General features: G+C 36.0%; 1 protein-coding gene across 1 annotated transcript in view; it reads left to right on the forward strand.

Moving 5' to 3' along the window:
* LOC114055902 (calcium-activated potassium channel subunit alpha-1-like) overlaps window positions 1-24,042 on the forward strand; it is a gene marked incomplete at its 5' end in the record, with an annotated part of 191,679 nt that overhangs the window by 87,421 nt on the left and 80,216 nt on the right. Inside the window, one exon of the mRNA XM_027880516.1 lies at window positions 1,896-1,972. Coding sequence (XP_027736317.1) covers window positions 1,896-1,972 — 77 coding nt within the window. The remainder of the gene's footprint in view (window positions 1-1,895; window positions 1,973-24,042) is intronic.

A 24,042-nucleotide genomic window follows, 5' to 3' on the forward strand; every position in this document is an offset into this window, starting at 1 on the left:
CGTAACAGTCCATCCATCAAATCCATCAGTCTCCAATCTGGAGAGAAGGATATTGTGAGGGACCATGTCAAAGACTTTAAAGAAGTCCAGATAAATGAGATCTGTAGCCCTTCCCTTATCCACTGATGTAATTACTCCATCATAGAAAGCCATTAAGTTGGTCAGGATTTTCCCTCCGTGGAGCTGTGCTGGCTGTCTTGAATCACCTCCATGTTCTCCACATGCCCTAGAACAGCTTCTAGGAGGTCTGTTCCATGATCTTCCAAGGCACAGAGGTGATACTAACAGGTGGATAGTTCTCAGGATCATTCCTCCTGCTCTTATTAAGGATTTGTAAAATGTGTCCATGACTTTTCAAATGTCATGGAGAGTGGCTTGGCAACTACATCAACCCACACATACTTCTTCTCTATACTTCTTCTCTATACTTCTTCTCTATACTTCTTCTCTATACTTCTTTCTATACTCTTCTTCTCTATACTTTCTATACTCTTCTTATCTATACTTCTTCTCTATACTCTTCCCAGGTTACCTGTCCTAGTTTCCACTTCCTATGCATTTGCTTTTTGCACTTTAGTTTGACCAGCAGTCCCCTACTCAGCCATGCCAGTCTCTTGCCTTCCTTGCCCAGTTTCCTGCTCCTGGGGATTTCTAGCTCTTGCCCTCTATGGAAGACTTCTTTAAAGATCTGCCAGTTCTGTTCCACTCCCTTGTCCCCGAGGGCAGTCTCCCAGGAGATCCCACTGATAATCTCCTCTGAAGAGCTGAAAGTCTACCTTCCTAATGTTCAAGAGCCTGACTTTACTCCAAAGTGATTAGCTCACTTTGACTATCAAATCTAGTATCACATTTCCTCTGGTAAGGCTCTCTGGCTTAAGAAGTTATCCCCCATGAATTCCAGGAGTCTCCTGAATTGCCTACAGCTTGCCATGCTACTTTTCCAGCAGATGTCGGGGTGGTTGAAGTCTCCCAGCAGGACAAGAGCCTTCTGTAGCTGGAGCAGGAAGACTTCATCAACCGGCTCTCCTTCTTCAGGTGGCATGGGGTAGACCCTAACCATGAAGTTCCCTTTGTTACCTTGGTCTCTGATTTTTACCCACAGACTTTCTACCTGCTCATGGCTGTTCTTCAGAGGCAACTCTTCACACTTAATCCCTGTCTTGATGTAGAAGGCAACCCCTCCACCTTCCCTTCCTTTCCTGTCTCTTCTGAACAACCTGTAGCCATTGATAGCCACTCTCCAATCATGAGATTTATCTCATAATAGTCTGAATCAAGATTTAGATTTTATTTAGGTGCTCCCTTAGGAACTTATTTTGACTGGATTTTCTCTTTCTGATTTGGTTTCAGGTTTGTTTGGTTTTTATTTTTTTTGCAAATAGCATGTCTGATATTTAATGTCACAGTGATGTTATTGCAGTTTCAGTGTAGCTAAAATGAAGTCCTACTTGTGACCAGACTGAAGAACTGGCCTAGGGTGCTAGATGGTCTTTAAAAAAACCCACGCTGGTATAGCTCATAAGAAGAGCAAATTCATTATATATATATATATATATATATATATATATATATATTTGTGATGAAAGTATTGGATACTCTTTTTTTCTAAAATGAAAGAGAAATGAACTGATACACTGTGTCATAATTATCATCCCTTCTTCCAATTACTTTTCAATAAAAATATATTAAAAGAAACACTAATTTGGAGTCATGTTTAAAATTAATGGTCTTGCTGCAAATATTTCCTACTTTTAATGTCTAAACATTTTCAAAGATTAAAGGAAATTAGTGTTGGCATATTTCATTAATTTTTCACTGCAGCAAGAGGAAATGTGGGACTAATTTCGTTTATATGGATTAAGAAATGTGTTGGTTTTCCCATTCTCGCTCTCCAGGGCATATTTTTACTGCAAGGCCTGTCATGATGACATCACGGATCCCAAAAGGATAAAAAAATGTGGCTGCAAACGGCGTAAGTAATATTTTTATCACTCCCTTCCTCTCCTTTTCATGAACTGTTCAGCCCTGAAGAATACCTATACATGTGTTTACATGTTTCTCTCAGTGGTACAGAAAAACTAAGAGATAAATGCACAGCAACATAGTAAGTGCCATTTGCATTTCAGAAGTCTGTGTGTTTTTATTACATTTCACACCACCCACACACCTGTCTTCATTAAAAAGTCATTTAAGGTTCAAAGCTAACAAAACCTAAAGAATTGAGTCAGTGTAGATCTTATTGTGGAGGTTTCTCAGTTAAGAATTAGTCAGTGGTGAAGTTTTGCTATAAGTCATAACATGCAGAAATCCAGTAATTCAAAAGTTTTCTTTAAAGTAAAGAACTTCTATCTGTGTTGCTGAATATGATTCTGTAAAAAAAAGCAACTAGGGAATTCTGTTACATCATATAGCTATTAAAATAAATTATTGTTTAAATAAATGAACAGATTTAGTGGAGGAAAGGATTGTCTGGAAGAAATAAATACTAGTGCCTCTTATATATGTCCTTTTAGCCGTAATGCTAATATTAAGTTTAGTTAAGTTCTTAAATTGTCTGGACAGTTTTTCATGAAGAAATAGTTGAGTTTTGGAATTGAGATCAGACTTTGCATCTGAATTTTTATATATATGTAGCCACTAGCATTTTACCTATCTATACTTTGAAATTATTTTTCAGGGACTATCACAACCATATTTTGGCCAAGATGTGTCTGACCCATGCATATTTGTAATACTGATAGAAAAATGTTTTAGGGATCCATTCCTCAATGGATATATGAATATTTATGTGCATTCTAGGGTATTCTGCCATGAAGAAGATCACTCAGTTCAAAAGTACGGATTAGGTAAATTGAAAGATCTCAGAAGAGTTTGATCACATCTGTTTTACCATTACTTTTAAAAGGGAAAAAAACTCTCCTATTTATAGCTTGAGTCAGTGTTATCACTGTGCTATTTTGGAGGACAGAAGAAGCCTAAACTGGACATTCTTTACCTTTATGGAATGCCTGAAATGGATGAATTCTTGAAGATGATTTTAAAAAGAAAAAATAATGTCACTGGAGTTTTTTTTAAAAAAACTCCTCCAAAAAACCAAGAGTGTGGAACAATAGTATAATTGAGAGAAAGCAGCTGAAACACTGACAGAAAATGGTATTTATCTTCCCAGTAGCCACAAGGAGAGCAAAGCACATGGAAAGCATGCCTGATGTGGAAGGAATGTATGCATTGCCTAACATATTGGAAAAAAATTGTTCAAGAACAGTTTATCCATGTGAGAATGTGACCTTTGAACTGCTGCCAAAGCCAATGAGTCTGCTGAGTAAGTTCTGGTAAAGCCAGTTACAGATGCCTCAGGGTGCCTGTAGCTCTCAAACTAAAATCTTTTTTCCAAATTACTCAACAGTTAAAGAGAAATATGTTACCTGTTTAATTTTATCTGGTTCTGTCAGGAAAAAAAAAAAGACCTATTTTATTTGTATTTTCTTCTCTACTCCTCCTTCACATAGTGTATGCTTTTTAAACATGTTCTGCTAAAAAAAAAAAAAAATCCCAAAGGTCTGTCAGTTTAGCGTGAGATCTACAATTTTCATTGTCATTTCTTAGAAGATAGGAATCATAAATTAACACTATAAAGGGCAAGAGCCCTTTATTGCATATTAATGAGAATCAAGGTAACCTCCTCAATACTAGGAAACCAGGAAGGAGACAGGGTCTCCTGAGACTCAGCCAACACAGTGGATATATTACCAGCAGTAAGGCCATAGAGAGGCAAGAGTAACAACTTCTCTGAGTAGCAATAGGAAATGTTACAAATGGCATGGTCACACATCAGTCCAATAAATGAATGGGTGTTGGACAGGTGAATAAACAAAATGATGGAGTTAGTGAGGCAGAAGAAGGAGGCAGCTGTCAGAGCTGGCACAGTGAATGCTGAACGCTAAGGAGGGAATCCTCTGAGTCAGGTGAAAAAAAGTGGTCAGTGAGAGTCAAATCTTACATTTCTCTGTCTCCCCTCTCCCTCAATCCGCAGTCTCCTCCCATTTCCTAGACACAGATAGGGCCACAGGTACTGTGATAGCAGGCAGCCCTTAGTACAGCTGAGAACAGGTTTCTCTTAGGGGCATGACCACAAATACTAGAAATAACACAGTTGCTTTGCTTTCAAAGTACTGTCAGTACACAGAAAATTTAAATGAAAAATTTCAACAGTAATTAGTGATTTTTGGTTCTCAAATTTTATTGACAATCTTGAGATCCATTTTATGGGACCTGTTTTTTTGGGGGTTGTTTTGTTTTTTTTTTAAGGTAAGTCTTTATGTTATTCACATAAAATGTTTTAGCTCTCAAATCACTAATCACTTTTGAAAAACCTTAACTATTTTATCCATCTTTAAGATGCACAAATCATTGTCCTTAAAAAGGCAGTCTAACCAAAACAAAGGATAAATTGAGAAAACTCTTTCCCTATTGAGTTAGGAAACTGTTAACTGATCTGTCAACAGCTAATATGTCAATTTGGTTTTCAAAGACACTCCATACAAAAGTCACACGTGCATCTGTGTAGTCCTATATGTTAAATATGTATTTTAATTAGTGAGTAACATAGTAATTAGAGGCAGTTGGATGCTCAAAATGTGTAAGAATAAATGAAAGGTTGTATGTAAAATATTGACACATTCAGGTGAATTAAATGTGAAAGAATATCTTTACATGGAAAACCTAATTATTGTGGCATTATTTAATGCAGCTTCCCATGACGCTTAAAACCCACATTCTTTAATAATGCATCTGAGGTTGCACTTCCATTTTATATACTTTCTGAACATTAGCTTGTGGTATTGTTGGGGTCTAAACATGAGTCTGACCTACATAGCCATTTGTCCAAACTTGTTAGGCCTAATGTTAATAATTCAGGGCAGATCAGTACATTTCTACAAGGCTAGGGATAATTAATGTAATCTCGCTTTCCTTTTGCAGTTTTCTTGCCATCCTTTTCTCCTTACTCATCTATTCCCTGAATAACATATGAATGCTGATGTCACATTGTCCAAAGAAATACTTGTGTGAAAATTTTATTCACAGATTGTTAATTTTTTTTTAATGTTTTCAATCTCTTTCTATTCCATTTAACTGTAGTTTTTGCAGCAAGAGGCCAAATATATGTATATATTTATATAAAATACAGCTACGTTGGGATGAAATCTCTAAACTGGACAACCTGTTCCTCCTGTTTCTTTCATTTTGTGCAACAGCTATGGTCTAATTCTCTATGTATTTTTTCCAGTGACAGTGCTTGCTGTGAACGGTGGGGGTTGAACCCCAGAGGGGACATATCATGTGTACATTGATGTGTTTGAAGGAATTTCTTGTAATCTATGACAATTGACAAACTTTTGATTTATTTTTCCTCTTGCTGCCTTGGAACACGGCCCCTACTATATTTTAACTGCACACTGATAGTGATCTATTGTGAGTAAAAATGGGTTCCCTGTAGCCCAGAGTGCGGTCCAACCTGTCTTTCTCTAGCAGAGAGTATTTTTGTTCAGTATTTTGGTTCTTTTTTTTATTTATGTTGCATGTAGCAGTGATGTCATACCCACAAGTTTCTCATTGTTTACACCAATGGAGATTAGGGTGACACTGAAGAAAATACAGCAGTTTTCCCCTCTTCTACCTATTTACCCCTTTTTTCCACATACTTATTTTTTTATCCCTATTTGAAAATGAGATCTTGGCAATAGTATTTTCTTGAAATTATTCTAGAGATATGTCATGAATTCTTAGGCATATCAGTTAGACTGGGGTAACTGCCACTATAGCACTGTTGGCCTGGTTAAGTACCGTTCAATTCCTTGTCAGACCCCTGTTCAATTTTTTGGTACTTTTTCCTTTCCATTGCATAGCTGACACAAAGAGCAACACAGCAGACTTTTACTGTCCTTATCTAACTTTTTTCTCTTTTGTTGACAGAATAGAAAAAAAAGTTGATGGGGGAAAGCTAGACAATGAATTAACTGTGTGGCTAACTTTATTCTAGAAACCCAGAGATATCTTCAACAGGAAACAAGCTACAGTGATTATTTTCCTGAGCTTGCTGCTTTGGAAATTAATTGCATAAGTAGATGCACTCTAGCTTTTCAGGACCTTGGCTGTAAAGTTTTACATTATTATTATATATAGAATAGGAACTTTATAGACCACTTCATATCAATCTAGGTCATACCACTTTAAAGTTACAGAATCTATGAAGGCTCTCATCAGCCACTTTTTAGTGTATACACTTGTGATGATTTTAATAAACACAGCTTTTGGGACATGGAAAGAATTTGCTGTTTAGAAATAGAAGTACTGCAAAGAAATGTACTGGTTATATAGGGCAGTGTTAAGATTATATGGGCTTGTTCTTTCAAACAGCAAGGGGGATCAAGTATCTCATAACTGCAGTGTGGCATTACTGTACCAGATCGAGGCTGTAACCATACCATGTAACTGCAGCTATTCTAAGTAAGCAAGGCTGTGAGACTTCAACATTTTACCAGATATACTGAATTTATTGTGTGAAAACACTTCAGGTCTTAATCAGAATTGAGATATTTTTCCCCCTCTCAGCTGTACACACCATAAGATCTTGCAAAGAATCAAGGAAAAATTTATGCTCCTGGCATTGCATGATAAAGTGCTGGCTGTCTTAAACTTGTGATGGCCTGCATTATGATTACCATTAATTTTTTTATTTATCTTATTATGCTGCCTGCAAACCACTCTAAAGGATTGAGATCCTGTTGTGGAAGAAGGAGTTCGAGGAGAGAACAGAAATTTTTCCAGAGATCTGTTTTTAGCTTGTTGAATGACACAGCAGAAGATGGGGGAGCAGAAAAGAATCAGATTATAAAACAGATCAGCCTGAAAAGAATCAATAACAAACCAGAAATAAACTAATTTCTATGGATAAAATTATGACCCCTATTAACTTTGAGCCAACATACTGGAAGTAATTTGGATTTATTTGAAACATGTTTTTATGTCAAGGCCTTTCGGAACTAGAGAAAATAGTTTAAATAGTAATAAATAAACAAATAAAGGAGCTCTTTATGCTACAAAAGATTTATAAAAGTAATGGTCACGTAGCTTTGATTTGGTGTTTTTTCTATTTCCCCAATAGCTTCAGTTTGTTCAGAAATATGTTTAGCTTTGAGAGTACACTGGCTGAGAGTCTTCTTTAAGGTAATGAAAGAAAGGTCATGATCAGATTTGAAAATGAAAATGAATTGGTCTATAAATGTGCCATTGCATCAAAACCCGTGAGTCATTCTTATAGCAACTAAAATAGGGGCAAAATGTCCACTCAGATCTCCTGCTGTTTTTGAAAGTTTTGACAAAGAACAGCACTTTGTGAATTGGAGCAAACAAGTAACCACTTGCTTTTCATTGCAAAAACTGCAAGACAGTGGAGATGCTCACTTGCTAGTCTTAAAGTTGTCTTGTAAAATTAAATAATGGAGAGATAGCTTTGCCTCTTGTGTTTAGTGAAAATAAATTCTCCCAAACATGCTGCTGTATTTTTTTGGGAAACCGAAACTGTGCTGGGGAAGTCCTGTCTGTGTTCCAGTCTCATGATAGTAAAACCAGCATTGCTGAGAGATGATCAGACCAGTCTGGTCGTCCTTTAATGCTGCTGATATTTTACGCATAGTTTGGATCATCAGAACTGGATGAATTGAAATGGCACTGTGCATTTCAGTTCTGAAGTGTAGTGGGACCTTTATATACACCATTTGCTGGTCAAGAAATCTCCACTTCCTCTTAACCAGCTGCTACCTCAGAGAGATCCACTAGATGTCCTCGGAGATCCACGCTTGTTACTGCTTAGGTCAGGGAAAACTGCCGTAGTGACAGGAGGATTACTAGGATAAGGGAAACTCTATGGTTAAAACAAAACAAAAAAAAGTCAGCAAAGATGAAGGGACACTTTGTTCTGCTTGCCTTTTTTTTTTAAAAAAAAAAAAGAAAAAAAAAAGAGAGGAGCTGTTCCTTGATATCTTAGCTAGAGAATAATCTGCAGTTTCCTTTGCTTATTTTTGCAGCTGGAAATATTTCCCATTACTGTTTGTGAACTCTAAGTAACACCTCAGATCCAGACAATATAGACATTTTAACTGGACTTTTTGAGTTTTTGAGATGAGAAAGTAAGGTACTGCTCAAAGCTTAGACATCTAGGGCACATTCCTTCTTTATTAGAATGGAAGGCTACTGCCTTCTGAGAAAAAGGTTCTAAGTGTATTTGTTTACTTTATAAATAATTTAATGAAATTTTGCTGTCCTTTTGCTCTTAATGAGTCAATGAGTAGTTCATATATGCCTTGTTTTCTTAGTAAATTATTTAAGCAGTCTTATCTTCATGCCCATGACAACTTCCCCTGATATTTTTACTAATTAGTTTTACAAGTGCTGTGTTATTGTCATCATATTAAGTAGAAGGATCTGTTCCTATTTTTTTTCCATTTGTTATACATTTGAAAATAGAGAAGTAGTTTCCTTTTTGTCCCAAGTTACATTTTCACAGTATCAAATAACAATTCTATTCAACATCCATAACACTTCTAGGTATAGAAATTTGTTGATTCTCATGCAGGTTCTACAGGTGTCAAATGAATTTAACACTCACCCAAAGGCTGTTCTTAAGGTCCCCTTGTCTCTCTGATGATTTCCATTTTTTGTTAATGTTTATGGAAGTTTTATAGAAAACAGTGTGTGTGTGGCTGAACCATTTGAAATCATTTCTGTCTCGTCTTTGATCTTGTCTCTAGTCATCCCTACTAATAGTATGTGTTTTGTTTTATTTAAAATAAGTAGTGTGTTTGGTATGAATGTAACTGACTGTATAAAAGGAATGAAGAGTAACAGCATGTTTTCTTTCCAAAAGTTATTGCTCTGATCTGCAGTTGCTTATATACTGGTTGAAACCCTTATAGAAAGTCCTTTCTGCTACTTATATTTCCAGGTCCAAGCCTGTTTCCTGCATGTTAATGATGTGAAATATTCAAATGATGCATGATCTCCAGAACAACTGACAATAACAGTTAAAAACAGTCCCTGAAGGGCATTGCTTTTGACAGTCTCCATGGTGTCCTTCCCTTATTGAACAGAAGGCCTTAAATTTCCCACTTTATCGGTTTAAGTCTGATTAAAATGATGCAAAAACTTTTCCTTCCCAGCCATCTTTGCCCTTACGGATGATTTCTTTTTAATTTTCATAAATGTGTCCTATACTACTATTGACTGTTGACAAGATATGGCTACAAGTAAATGAAAACCAGGGACTGTTACTAACCAATGACACAGCAGTTGAGAATTTTAGTGTGCTTTGCTACAGCATTTGATTAGAAAAAGTCCTTCAAAACAGCTATAATTAAAGCAAAATGGGCCTGCCTTTTACCACACCTACTGTTACTGTTTCACAAATGCCCTTTATTTTTCTTTAATTTCCTTAAAAAGTAAAATAGGCATACTGGAAAGACTTCCACACTTTTGGTAACTTATTTCACTTTTCTTTTACTGTCCGACTTTTCAACTTTAAAGAATGTGTTGGGAAGAGTTAGACAGAGGGAAACCATGGGAAAACAAATGCTGTTTTGAATTTTCTGTGTAGTTTGAATGTGTATGCTTCAAAAGCTGCAGTGGAAACCTTCTTATTAAAATCCAAGCTCTGAGGAATGATGTACCATGCAATGAACAAGCCTGATGCTGCATGATGACTTTCTGAACAGCTGTAAGATAACTCTACTAGGTTGCTAAAAGAACATGGCATTAGTCATGTGAGCAAAGTTTTAGAGGAATGGAGTCGCTGCTGAAGAGATCACTCATTCATCTCCCTCAATGCCTGTTTTCCACAATCATAATGTTACCCCTGCTTGACAAGTATACTATATGGCAAGTCATCAAGGCCTTAGAACAGGACTTGACCCATTTGAGTGATTTCAATCCCTCTTTCCTGGTGACTGTGGGATTAAGAAACTGGAAAAAAAAAAGATAAATTTTTTTAAATTTAATGTTGTTACCATAATGCAAAAAAACCCCCATCCTAAACTGAAAGTACAGGCTAGAGAAACATTACCTTTTTTCTGCATTTGCTTTTAAGGTTTTGTTTTTGCCTGTCAATGTTGTTTTGTTTTTAGTATAATTGAGTCAGTTCAATCTAAACCATTACCAAAAGTGTTGGTTCAGTGCAACATGTGAAACAATCTAAGTGGCCTTTGGATTTCTTCAGACTTAAACAATCTGTGGTTCAGATAACATGCAGAATTTAATGATTATATTTATACATACATTTATAAAATAGGATGCTGGATATTTCTAGAAATACATAACAAGGACATGCGGATAACTGAAGGATAAAAATGTTTTAGCTCACCTGGCACTTGTTTTGGAATTAGTGCCTAATTCTACATTCAGTTATTTGGTTCGTTTGGCTTTTGAATCCAGAGCAGAAAACATGCCAATGATTGATTCAGCATGATTCAGTGGACCAATGCTCTGTGTGCTTTTGGTGATGCCTTATTTGTGAACTGATCTTAATGTCAAGCATATTTACCATTATTAGTTGTGTCTCTTATATGGGCAAATTTTGGTATTCTGTCAAGAGTTAATTTGAATTCCTGAAGATATAATGTAAGCAAAATAAATTTTTCAGAAAATTTTATGAACATCTTGTAACTCTTTAGTGATGTGTAATTTATTGCAATAAATTAGTTCCTTGGCACAGTTTAATACAGAGAAATTATTATCATATGTTTAAGAATAAATTTATTTATATATATGTATATGTATGTGTGTAAGTGTATAATGTATGTGTGTGAGTGTGTGTATATAAGAATATAAGTGTGTGGGTTTTTGTGTGTATACATACATATATATATTTATAGATAAAAAAATCTGAAATTTTTACAGGAAAAAGGATACAGCAAAAGTATCTAATGGATTAGCAACTCTTGTTTTCATTTTAACCCAGTAGTATTAATTGTGCCAAGGGGAAAGTATATTCTTAGGATTCTGTGCTTTTACTATGTTCTATTTGGATCCAAACACTTGACTGTAAAACAGTAATTCTTCCCCATGACTGCAGTCTCCCTATAAGACTGAACACAAATAAAGAGCAATTTATCTTTTGCCCTACTTTTAATGTACAGCCAAAGTGTTATCAATAATCTCATTGCATTTTTTTTTCCTGGGTCAAGACTGTTAACATTAACTAAGGCCTGTATTAAATCCCTTAAATTACCTTCCAGCTGCCTTGTTATATATATAACCTTGCCATTAACCTGCTGCTCTTCCTCTCCTCCCATCCAACACATGGTTATAGCCAAGATGTCCATCTACAAGAGAATGAAACTGGCATGTTGTTTTGATTGCGGACGCTCTGAGCGTGACTGCTCTTGCATGTCAGGCAGTGTACATAGTAACATGGACACCCTTGAGAGAGCCTTCCCACTTTCTTCTGTCTCTGTTAATGATTGCTCCACCAGTTTACGTGCCTGTAAGTTTTAACACCAACACATGCTGTTCCATGTCTGTGGTGTCTGTGGTATCATCCCCGTCTTGTGTCGTACATTGTAGTTCTGTGAATTTTACTGGGCTGATGCTTTTTAAAAATCCAACCCCAATTTGATTACAACTCTGTCTTTATATTTGTGTTTTAATTTCTTTTCTAATACAGAAAATTTACTTCATTATTTTGCTTTGTGTGCTCTTTATAAAGCATCTTCTTGCAATAGTTTGCAGGACCTTAGTAGTGCAGTTTGGTGACATCTTTTTTATTTAATTCATACAATATAAATTGTCATTAATTAAAAAATAAGTGCTTCAGTGCAGGAACAGGCCTGTGTCTAAATATCTGACTGTTGCTAAGCAGGTAGCTCTAATAATGGTGGTACAAGAGCACCGTACAATTGGCAGTGAATAAATATACAGGATGTAGTAGCTGAATTATAGTAGCTGGAATTCTATTCTATACTGCTACTATTATCTTTAGTTTTGTTTTTAACCCTTCATTCTCAAGAAGGCAGAACCTTCCATGTAATATTGAAACCACAGAAATATTATTAAAAACGGTTGTACTTTTTTTAGTGCTTTTTAGGAAGGACTGGCCTGATAAAAATTCCTGGTACAAAAGTTTTGAAATTAACTGTAGAATCTGTCCCACAGGACAGTAACAATCTGAAACATTCCAAAAAAGCTCTTTGGAAAGATCAGAGTTGAGACAGAGAACTTAGAACAAGTCTGCATAACTATTAATTCTTTGGGTGAGCTATAGGGATTCTAAAGTTGGATTTTTCAGTGTGATGTCACCAATTGAGAAAGATTGTTAAGCAAAATTATTTTTTGGTTTCATTTTCATGTCCTCTTTAGTCATTCATAACAGACAAAACTATGTCTTGGGACAGGAAGTGTTTTCCTTTCCCTACCCAAATGGCAAAGAAAACTATAAAGTTACTCAAATATATCTACAAGAAGTTTTTAGAGTTTTGATCAGGCAGCATGTCTACTTTACATTAAAAGTCATTAAGTAAAAAAGTGCTATGAAGACTATAATGTAGTTAGTAGATTATGCATCTGGTTGTCTTTGGATGCCTTGTGTATTTCAGTATGTAGTCCAAGTGGTGAATGACTTAGCTTTAACAATTTTGACATTTGAACTATTTTTCCAGTCACAAATATAACAATGCTATAAATTTTTGTCTGAAGACTGTGTCAATTGAAATTATTTTAATAGGATTTCTTGGAGATTTTATCAGAAATCCTCCTGCATCTGTTTATAAACTCCTATTTATCTGTGTAGTTGCAACTCATGCATTACCTCAGGGTGGATGGTTCCCAGTTTTAAGTCGTGTTCTAAGTCACAGAAGTTTTTATCCTTTTAAGAGACCTTTATCTGAGTAAAATGTAACAAAACATATTTTGTTAGGAAAAATGAATGAGAAACCTTCCTGTATTGAGAATTGCTGCAGACAGTTACTTATGCAGTGTAACAGTCTCAGTGACACAGTGCCTGGTATAGTTTGCATTATACAGACTGCTACAGAGAGTATGTGGGTGGGTCCTGGCACTGGTGTTAACAGCAACCAGATTAGGAAAAATTAATATGTCCCCTACAAGTGGATAAAATTTTTGCCATTAGCACTGTTTGGCAAGGAAAGGAAAACTAATTTGTAGATTTACCATAGCTTTCAAGTCCACTTAAGACTCTACAGGGGCAGATAAAGTAAACATTTTTGATTGTGTTGCCTGCTGAGCCAAAAACTTCCACAATAATGGTATTATTTCCAACAAAAACCAATGCTTTTTGGGAAAGATGTTAGATCTGGGTTATATTTTGAAGGATAAGTGATATTGACAGCTTTGAGGATTTTTAGCATCCTATCCTTCAAGGACTTTTTCCCCTCTTCATCACTCCATCAAATCAAAAGAGATATCACTCTTCCCCTTGTAAGACTAGTCACCTTTGACTGGTAATAATAAGTGCAAAAATCAATACCAATTCACACTCTGTGCAAAGCAGCATAAGCCTTTCTTTTCCAATTAAAATATATATATACACGCAACGTTGCACTGGCAGAGCTTCAATAGAAATCAGTATGTTTTCTTTGCAGTGCATAGGGGTCGGATGATGCCCATCTTGACAGAGCTAGTTAACTCAAAGAATGGCAGTGAGAGTCAGCTTTTCATTAAATATGAGCAGATGTGAAATGTAGAGTGTTTGACAATTAGAAATGGCAGCAGCAGGGCCCCAGAATCAAAGTGAGGTCAGATTGGTGGATCGGATTACCTCTCTTACATTCTTTAGTTGTTCTGAAAATCATTTTGAATTAGTGTCAGTGGAGCCATGATGGGTTTTGCCCTTTGTCTTTTATGCTAGGACTGTATTGTTTCCCCAGACACTCATTAAAGGTCATTATACTATTACAGGGCTTGCTTTGGTCGTGGTGCCCCAGTTGAGTTGGTTTGCTTCTACAATTGCTTAATGCGTTTCTTTCTTTCTTTCCTTTATTTTTTTTTTTTTTAACTTCTGGTTATAAAAGCAGGCTTTTTTTCCCAGGGCAAATAAAATCACAGACCATATCTTCTTGAAACAGTGAGTAGTTTTGGTGAAAATTAGCGTTGTTTCTAAGAATCCGATGTTGAGTAGAAGATATCAATTTACATATTCAATGATGTACACAGGATTGAGTCTACTAATTGTAAAATATGCAGAGAAAGTAACACTTGCAGTGTGTTTTCCACTGCAAATGAGTTTCTCTGTTATTGTATTGTTGTTTGTACTTCCAGCAAATGAAAATCATATTTTGATGAAATATAATTACATTAAAGGAGCTATTGAGTTCATAGGCTGTTTTCTGGAAAAAATGCATATAATTTTTCTAAATGTAAGGAAATACAATTTTAAAGCTTTTTTTGTGTCTACGTTTTTTCAGATTTAGTGCATTTGGTAGATTGCTACATGAACAGCAGTCAAATGGCCCAAGTATTTTTTGCACTGGAGACTCAAGTCAATTAGAGTGAAGAGAGGCACTTAACCACTGAAAAACCTAGGGGGTTTATATAATGAAATTATGTTATTAATAAGTGTGATGTTTCTCCTTAGGTCTGTGCCAAATCTTGCGGGGTGCCATTCAAATGATTAAGTGATACAGACAGAATCTTAGCCTGAATCATTTAATTTCTGTGTTTCTGTATCACCATATTGCTGTGCTTCTCAGGAACATCAGAAGTCCGTGTTCCTAAAGGAAACCTGTTCTAAAGTTGTCACTGTGCCCACTGCCACGGGACTCTAAATTTCCGAGGACATTCTTGATATTAGGCCCAGGCATATCTAATTCACCTTGTGAGAAAACATGCTTTGGCATGCTCTGATAGTTCTGAGAAGCTTTATGTAAAGACTTTTGCATTAGTGAATATCGGGGATCTCTAGAGACAAAGTAAAAAAATTAATTATTGCTATATTTTGAATGCAAGGCTCAGCCCAAATTCCTGGCCATATTATATGGTAAGACCATGCTAAGACAAGTTGGAGAAAGCTTAACTTTTAAAAGTAGCCAAAGCGTGCGTCTACCTGTGTGCTAGACCTAGTTTAGGGCCATATATTCTATATAGTCTTCTATTGTCAGCATGTGGTTTATGTTATACAGACAAGTTGGCTGCTGAATCTCTCTCAAAGGACCTAAAATCCCATTCTGCAAGATTAGGTGAACAATTGGGGTTGCTTGAACCAAGACTGGTTAACTGTGCTGAAACAATGTGTGGCAATGTGGTTTAGCAAGTTAGGTCAAGAAAAATTCTAACTTCTTCATTGGCCTGTGTTACTTGGGGCGATGGAGACTTTGCCTGTGTAACCTTACAACTGAAAAAGCCAAATTCTATAATGAGAGTTGAAATTACATATAACTTATTGATTTAGCCAGAGAGATCAATGCATAACACACACAGACATTGGTCAGTGTATCTAAAACTCCTCAGTTATATTACTATGTTTGGACTTTTCTAAATGATTTGACTATTAAGTTCTGACTTCCTGAATAACTGGCTGAAGAGATAGCATACTTTATTTCTCCTAGAATGCAGGGGACATATCCTCTGCATTCTATACTCTGCTTTTCTAACCTACTACTTCTCTAGTCCTGCTATAGTAGCCAAGACAACGAGAACTACTTTCTTTTTCACACGTGAGTTAAGGTGTAGGAAGGGCCTGTATGTGCCCTATCAAAAGACAAATTTCAGTGCTAGAATTTTCTGTTGCCCTTTAGCAACAATGATTTTCCATTTACAGGATGCATATACCACCTTTTGGTAGCTAGAGACTATGAGATTTTCAAACCAGCTATGAGTATGATCCTGTTTACATTATATTTATAATGCTTTGACTGTGAGAAGGTGGGGTAATACCACTGCTCTCTCCCACTACACACCTTTTCTGAGCTGTGAGACAGACTTCCTGCTGTGGCCACAGTGACTTTGAAAATCTTAGTTGTACATATACTGCATAAACACTTTCTTTTTAATATAACCCACTGATCTCTCTGTGGTCACACTATCTCATCTTTGTCCTGAACAAAAAGGCAACAGTACACCTTTAATGTTTTGAGGAAGAAGAAATTGAAGGAGTAAATAAGCAATTTTTTTTGAGGAAAGACAGCTGCTGCCCTTCTTGAACAGCATCATAAGTTCATAAGTGATTATAATCAGATTGCTGTATTTTATGCAGCTCACTTCTATGGAATGATCCCACCTTTGTATACTGGAGAACGATAGAGTGCTATGTTGTATAGCCTACTTTTTTTTATTTATTTTTAATCAGATTAATGAAAATGGAATATTAGAATGAGATATAGTGCCAAATAAATTCCTGGTAATTCAAAGCCACAGAGAATATAAACAATAAGCCTGTGAAACAAGCTGTGTGTGAAATACTGATTTATGTAAAATTGGTTCCAAATATTGTCCTTTCAGGGTGACAGATTTTTACTTCAGTAACATCAGTTTCCATGCATTCAGTGTTGTATTCCTTCACATAACTGTGAAGTTTCTTATAAATACCTCTACAAGAATGCATGGTTTCCCTTTCAAAATACTGAAAATAATGCAAAAATGGACACCTGTGTTTATTTTAGTCGTCAATTTTTTTCAGAAAAAAATACTATTTTAGATAACTTAGTTAAGGTACAAGACCAGTACAGCTGAGCTAAAAAAAAAAAATATACTTAGCTATCTTAACATAGTCCCTGTTGCTACTGGATAGTGAAGAAAACCAACTTACCTTCCTTAGCCATCTTCTCAGAATGATTTGCTGTCAAGAAAGGTGGTATTACTAAAACTGGACAGTAGGGGTTTGAAGCATATAAAACCAGACAGTGGAACAATAAAAAAAAAACACACATGGGAGAAGCTGTGCTCTCCTATAGAAGTTCTCATGGTCTAGCCATTGATATGAAGTTAAAGCTTGAACATGCTAGAGATCTGTCATATTTGCAGCCAGCTCCATAGCCTGTGGTACTGGTAAATCACAAGCAAGACACCATAAGATCTGCTTTTCTGAGACTGAAAAATTACTCTTCCATTTTCAAACTTAGTTTATATCTGCAGTTCTGCCTAACCTACTTTCTTTTTCTCTTCTTCTCGTTACAATCGTACAAAAATGCATGCAGGTGTTTCCACTAGAGAAGATAGGATGAATTGACTCAATAAATGTGATCACAGTCTTACCTAGCATTCAAGAACTGCTTGCTGGAACAGTGGTTTCACTGGACCAACCCTTTGATTTGTCTGCCTTTCTTGCACTCTTGATGTACAGCCCTCCAGGTGATCCTCGTTGATCTAACTGTACGTTTTTGTGTATTGCTAACATAGTGATAGAAGCAGTGATCAGGAGGGGCTGGTCCTGGGACTTGGAGAATCTATTCTATCTCTTTTTTTATGTGTATGAATGCACCATGAATTTTGTATTTCCTCTTCAAACACTGAGGAGATGACATTAATTACGGAGGGAGGAAAGGTAACATGAAACAAGAGGTATTTTGCCGTAGGTGACTTCAAGTATGTAGTTTGACTGCAACATTCAAAAAATAATCCCATTTATTGTTCCATGCTTTGATAAAACCTGAGTACTGCTAAATTATTTAACTTTCTTTTGGGTATAGTATGAGCATATAGGTGAATACTGAGGTGTAGAAATGCAATAGTAGAAAAAAAAAAAAAAAAAACAACTGGGACAATCCCTCCAAACCATGCTGTTTCTTTTTAGAAGATAGAATGGTAAAAGTGAGACAGTCTGACTCATTACTAGATAATATAAATAATGAAACACGCACTTTTTCAGATCACTTTTGTCATGCAGTGGGCTGATGAGGGTGACCTCTGCCCAGTTTGTGATGTCTCTGACAAGGAGATGAACTCTCACATCATCGTGGGATGGAGGCACAGCTAAGTTTAGCAGTGAATCCTTTGATGAATTGGGAAAATGGGGAGAGGGAAAGATCAAGAAGTCTGCATTTAATTCCTTTAGGCCTTTATGTTGAGTAGTGATTCTTACCAGGGTCACAGGGAAGGGACTAGTGAGTGGCTTGCTTTTATGGGGACAAGCTAGAAAAGATGCTGTCTGCATCCTGTGGAATGAATTTAGCAGAGGGTCTTATGCAAGGTGACATGGAAATTATGTTTGCATTTTTAGTTCCTGAGTGTGGCTGGTTGTCGTGAAACTCACCATGACAGTTTCTTACCACCAGGCAGCAGATTCTTCCTGTTACCTCCTTGGTGTGGGACAGATGCTAGCCGGTTAGGTCTCCTTCTCTACTGTTTCCGAGCTATTTCAAGCGACAGATGCCAGAGCTGGCTCGGTTTCAGCTTGAGCATTTCTGTCATAGCCCTGCCTTGAGCCCAAATTCTGACCTTTACTATATGAAATAAAGTATTTATGAACAAGCAGTGGCTTGATCCAGAGCAGGCTTAGAGCAAATGTCAAGTGTCAAGTCAGTCTCCTGCCTCCTTATACCACCTGCATTAGGAACCTGGATTAGACCCTAGACTACAGTACTGTCTGCCTTAGGCTTTATGGGTCTGGAGAGACATAACTTATTAACAAAGAGTTATTAAATTTTTATCAGTTTTATAACGCAATGTAAATGCCTTCTATGAATCTACCTTGTATTCATTATCATTTAAAACGTTAATTAAGTCAAAGTTGCATTTAATTTAGTTCTAAATGTGCCTTTGGGAGGAAGCTTTTAAAAACAGCTGCAGGATGAGAAGTTCATTGATGCTGGGAAGTTGTTAGTACCACTTTTCAGGATAGGTCCCTCAGATTGATTGCCATTTTGAGTCTTTGCTAATTTGCGTGGATGTTATTGGGCAAGGTCTCAAATTAATATTGAACCAACCAGAGCAGAAAACTATCAGCTCATGCTAATCACAGAGACACTTTGAGATGTAATTCTTTTTCTTTTTAAATTATGTCAAAACAAAAAATTTTGATTTTTTATTTTTACCTCTTGTGTTAAAAGACAGTGTGTGTGGTGTGGGTTTTTTCCGTTTTATATCCTTATTGTTTGTATCCTATTATAATTCAAGGAAAAACATGTTCGTTAACTTGGAATATTGTCCTTCAGGTTCATAGAAAAAGAAATCTTCTGGCCTAGGTCTTCTACATTTCAGTTTCAACATATAAGGTGGAATGGAGTTTAGTATAAAAAAAGCCTAGAATAAAAACTCTTGCATAGTGTATGGTAGTGTTTTTCCTTTTGATACATTTTGATGTAAAACCAGGAGAAAGCAGGAAAAAAATCAAATACAGTAGTTCTATCACCTGATTATTCCATTGAGATCCCTAGCATATTTAATATATACAAAGCTTTATTCAGGTAAGGAGTCACATTAGCTATTGTGTGACCACTAATGTACATATTATGTGATTCATACTTCTAGAACTGAAAACAGGGGTAACCAGTGTATTTCTTACATAAGCTAGGAGAATCCATTGAAATAACAGCAGAAATCTCCAGTTTTATCAAGGTCAGAGTAGGTGCAGCAGAATGGTTCAACCTCTAGTCCGGAAGCCAAAAGTAACTTGCAAGACAATTTTTTCTGGGGCTTTACTGAGGACCCAGAACCTTCCCAAGAATTTGTATATGCCAGGATGCATAACCTCATGATTTTTTTATGTTCTGCGTGAAAAGAGGAGATTGTTGTCACATAACTCCGTATGTGGCCCTTGAAGTGCCACAAAAAAAGCACCCATACTGTATCAGTGCTTTGATGGGGTTTACAGTAGACAGGAGGGGGTCGAATGGAACATATCATAGATATATTTATTTCAGAATATAAGTTTTTAACTGTGCTGATAATGTATTTTAAAATAGGTTAAAGTTCAGTCATAATTTTACTGTTTGAGACTATTCACCAGCTTCTGTTAGCATTCTTTTTTTTATAATGCAATGATAAATCTTTCCTTGTGATATTTTATATATTGCTGAATGCTGTAATACTGTGATTCAGTTATTATCCAAGATTTTCTGAAACATAATGTGTGCTACCCACACATGCTTCACTGATACTGATCAGATCTTGTTAGCACAGTACGATTATTCTGAAGAGTGGAAAAAGGCATTATTACTGTGTAAGATATGGCTGGCATTATCTGGTTAAACACTCCTATGTACATTTTAGTTTGACTGGAAATTCTACCTAGGCAAATGTGAAACAAAAATGTCAGAAGGCAAAAATCCCAGTCTTGAGTGTGCCACTGGCTTACTACATGATTATAATCTGAAAATAGACTATAGACTGAAAATATTGTATTCTCTATATATTACATTTTGTGCTAAGAAGTGCTTTACATTTTGAAGTCCTGAATATAAGCCTGATTGTCCTTTTGACATACTTATTCCCCTGAAGAGGCCAATTTTCACATCTTCTGATCTTTGCTGAAGAAGGACATAGATACACAGCAAGGAGGAGAGGAAAGGGAAATGGGGTACATGACAGAAAGGAGTGGCAAAATTACCATTACTTCCTTGCTGCTTAGGGACATTTTGAAAGGGGATACTATCTGAAAGGGCAGGGATAACTTCTATTTATCTGCGTCAGCAGAGAAGAATCTCTTATGCCATATTTTAAAAATCATCTTCGGTTTTTAGCTGCTTCTGAACTTTAATTGGAATGCAGACCTTGTTTACTGCTGAAGGAAATCCAAAAAATCATTATAGCATCTTTGATCTTTGTCATGCAATTTCCTTTCTTCATTCTAGCATAAAAGATTTTGCTTGCACTAAGCATGTTGCTTTCTTCATTCCCATGTTTCTGATGTTATCTTCACTCTCTAACTCAGTGATGTTATGTGTTCTCTGATAAGGCATGTCTGACAATATGGAGAGAAATTTTACATCACCATATGCTGTGGAGGAAGAATGGCAAAATGAAATGAAGGCTCTGTTTTTGAGCAAACTCTTGCCAGAATGAGGTAGCATCACATGAGGTGTGCCATCTAGCAATGGAGATGGTTTATTCTAAAATTAGACCTTCTTCTGTAGTACTTACATGATCTTTTATGGGATATACTGCTTGGACATTTAGTAAAAATAGCAGTCGTGACTTATGGAAAAGAATTTACAGGTCAAGATAAATACTTGCCTAGCTAGTCTATCAGCTGATAGAATCAAGATTCTAGAAAATAATACAATCAGTTGCAAGTTTTGAGCCTAATGTAGAGATGATGCTTATTTCTGTTGCATGAGTCATGCATTAAAATCCATAGTTGCAAACTGACAGCATATTTCAGTAGCAGACATTTGTCCAGTGATAATTTTTCTTTTGTTCACGCTTTACGTCTATTAGAATTATTCTTGATCTACTGAAACATGCAAGGACTGCCAGGTTCTCTGTGATCAGTCAATCACAAGATGGGTGGCAGCAAAGTGATACAGCATTTATTTAGAATTGAAGGGTGTGAAAATGAATATAATTCATATGATGAGACAGCAGAAGGGTAAGAAGAAGTGAGATACACCACTGAAGAGAACAGGATCTACTTTTCTGGCTTCTGCTACAAATTTTCCCTTACAACATATGGGACCTGTTTACCAGATTTTCAGATGACATGCAAATATTTCTCACCAATAAGGGACTTAGACTCCTAGCCATTCTTGTATTTTGTCTTGGTTTTTTACATAAAAAACTACTTTTTCACTTGGTTCTGAATAAAACCTATAAGCTTTCCAATGTCAAGGCAAGCAAAAAATGAGCAAAATATATTTTACTAACTCTTGGATTGTAAGAACTGCTTTTGATATTCCACAGAAAAATATATGTCCTGTTATGTGAGGTTACACATTTTCAGAGTGCTACTCAAATTAAATTTTAATTGTCAACAAATGATGTGTTTTTTTTAAACTGAGATATGAAAGTATTTTTTGTTTAATTTTATAAAAAAAAAATCTGCTGAAAATTAAATCAGTTTTCATTTGCTAAAGACCTCAATTTTTCAATAGGTCTTAAAAGATGAATTTTTTTTCACCAAAACTTTTTATTTGCTTTAAAAGAGTCATTCAAGGAAAAATGAATATATATATATATCTATATACACGTATATAAAGCATTGTATGTATTCATTGTATGTATTTTGTTTATTTATATTTAACAGTCTCACTGCCCTGAGTAACAAGATAGAACTTCTTGATTTCTTCACTGAGACAAAGGAGAAAAGATGAGGGACCATTAGAGTTGGGACAGATGTCAGTCTCTAAACAGTTTCTGTAATGGTAATTACAATACAAATATTGCAGGGACTGGAGTCAGTAAAGTGATCCGAGCTATCTGACAGGATTCTTCCGTACAAGGAGTCTAACATACAGGCATCTTACACTTTGGAGAGTTACATGACTCAGCAGAAGCCTTTGGTTATGTTTGGAAGAGAAGTAGATGAAAATACAGTTTGCAGGGTCAGGGAAGATTTAAGCCAAGAATCTGATCACATAGTGTAGATTTGTCTGATATTACATCAGTCTGAAATTCTTTTACCCATTGATACCAGATCATTCCACTTGTTGCTTTATGTAATATTAATTCTGCGCCATATCTGCACGTCAGTATGTCATTATCGTATAATTCTGACATTCTTAGAATTCCCTATACCCAAATTTGCCTCTTTCAAATATGGGATTATTTTAATTTTTGTTTCAGATTTCTCCTGTTACCACCATCACATATAATTTTTTTTTATTATAGGGTGGTCTGTGGAATACTTTCTATATTTCTGTCTTTTCTGAATAATCACTGAAGGTACTATCTCCTACTTGAATGAAAATGGATACTCTGGTTTTTGATTCATGATTTCTAGTGTTAGTATGTCTAGTAGCTCATCAGACTTTAAAGGTCTTTTTGATTGGCTGATTGAATCTTTGAATGCTGCAGCTCATTCATTTATAGTTTTACTGGTGCCTCTCCTGCTAAATAGGTGGTGAAACTCTTGATTTGCATTTAAAATTGTAGCTTGAAGGAATGCAAGAATCGTATCTTTAGGCTCATATATTCAGGCTCAATACTCAAGTCCCACATACTCCTCAGGAAATATCCTCAAATTGAACCTTTGGTTCTGCAGATTTCCTCAGCAGTATCCTTGAGTTCTGCCCATAAGGAATATAAAATATGTCAAAATATGCATTTGGTTTTAATCTGCCTTTAGCATATGAGTCTTTTGTCTGCCCTCCTCTTTCTTCTCAAGCAGGACAAAATAAAACCCTCAGAGGCAGAGCTCCAAGCAATTCGCTTTTGGAAGATGACTTTCTTGACAGCTGTCAGTGTCCCCTGAGCATTGGATTTCTGGATGCTTTCAGTATCTGACTCTCAAAACATCTGGCAGAAACTGTATTTCCAAATATATTGGCATCTTGTGGCATTTGTGGTTGATATAGTTACTTTCAGGGTAGTAACTGACCTGTAAATCTTATGAAATTTTATACATACATTTTTTCTTTGTTGGAAAGGGTTCCTCACCTCCAGGTGATTGTGGACTTTATTCTGAAATTGGTGTGATAATATAACAGAAATGCTGGCAGTTCAGTGGTTTTCTGCAGAAGTGTCTTTCCTTTTTTTTTCCTCTTTCTTATATCTGTCTTTCCTCCTTATCATGCTACCTTCTTTGAAAAGGGACATCACCTGTATTTAATTTTATACTCATAGAGTATAAGAGATTTCTATGATATAACACCGAGCACACCAAGTATTCTGCAGGACAAAGCTAAGTAAGTTGAGCAGCTAATTCAACACTTTCAAAAATTCTCCATTGCCTTTTTTCCTGTCCTCTGTTTCATTGCACTGGGTGCTAACAGTGAGGGTGCTGCTGCTGGGTTACCTTCTCTTTTTCTAGTAATGTCCATAGTCTCATCAGGGTTTGGTTAATGAAACCAGAAGTACTTAGCCTGATGCAGTTATGTTTGATTAAGTGTTCTTTCTAAAGCTGTTCCTCGTCATGGGCTGTGATCTTCCTGATCCTTGTCATGA

This window comes from Empidonax traillii, unplaced genomic scaffold, assembly GCF_003031625.1.
Source record: "Empidonax traillii isolate 1590-97213 ecotype Southwest subspecies unplaced genomic scaffold, ASM303162v1 scaffold71:size1317347, whole genome shotgun sequence".
In the NCBI taxonomy this organism is placed as follows: Eukaryota; Metazoa; Chordata; class Aves; order Passeriformes; family Tyrannidae; genus Empidonax; species Empidonax traillii.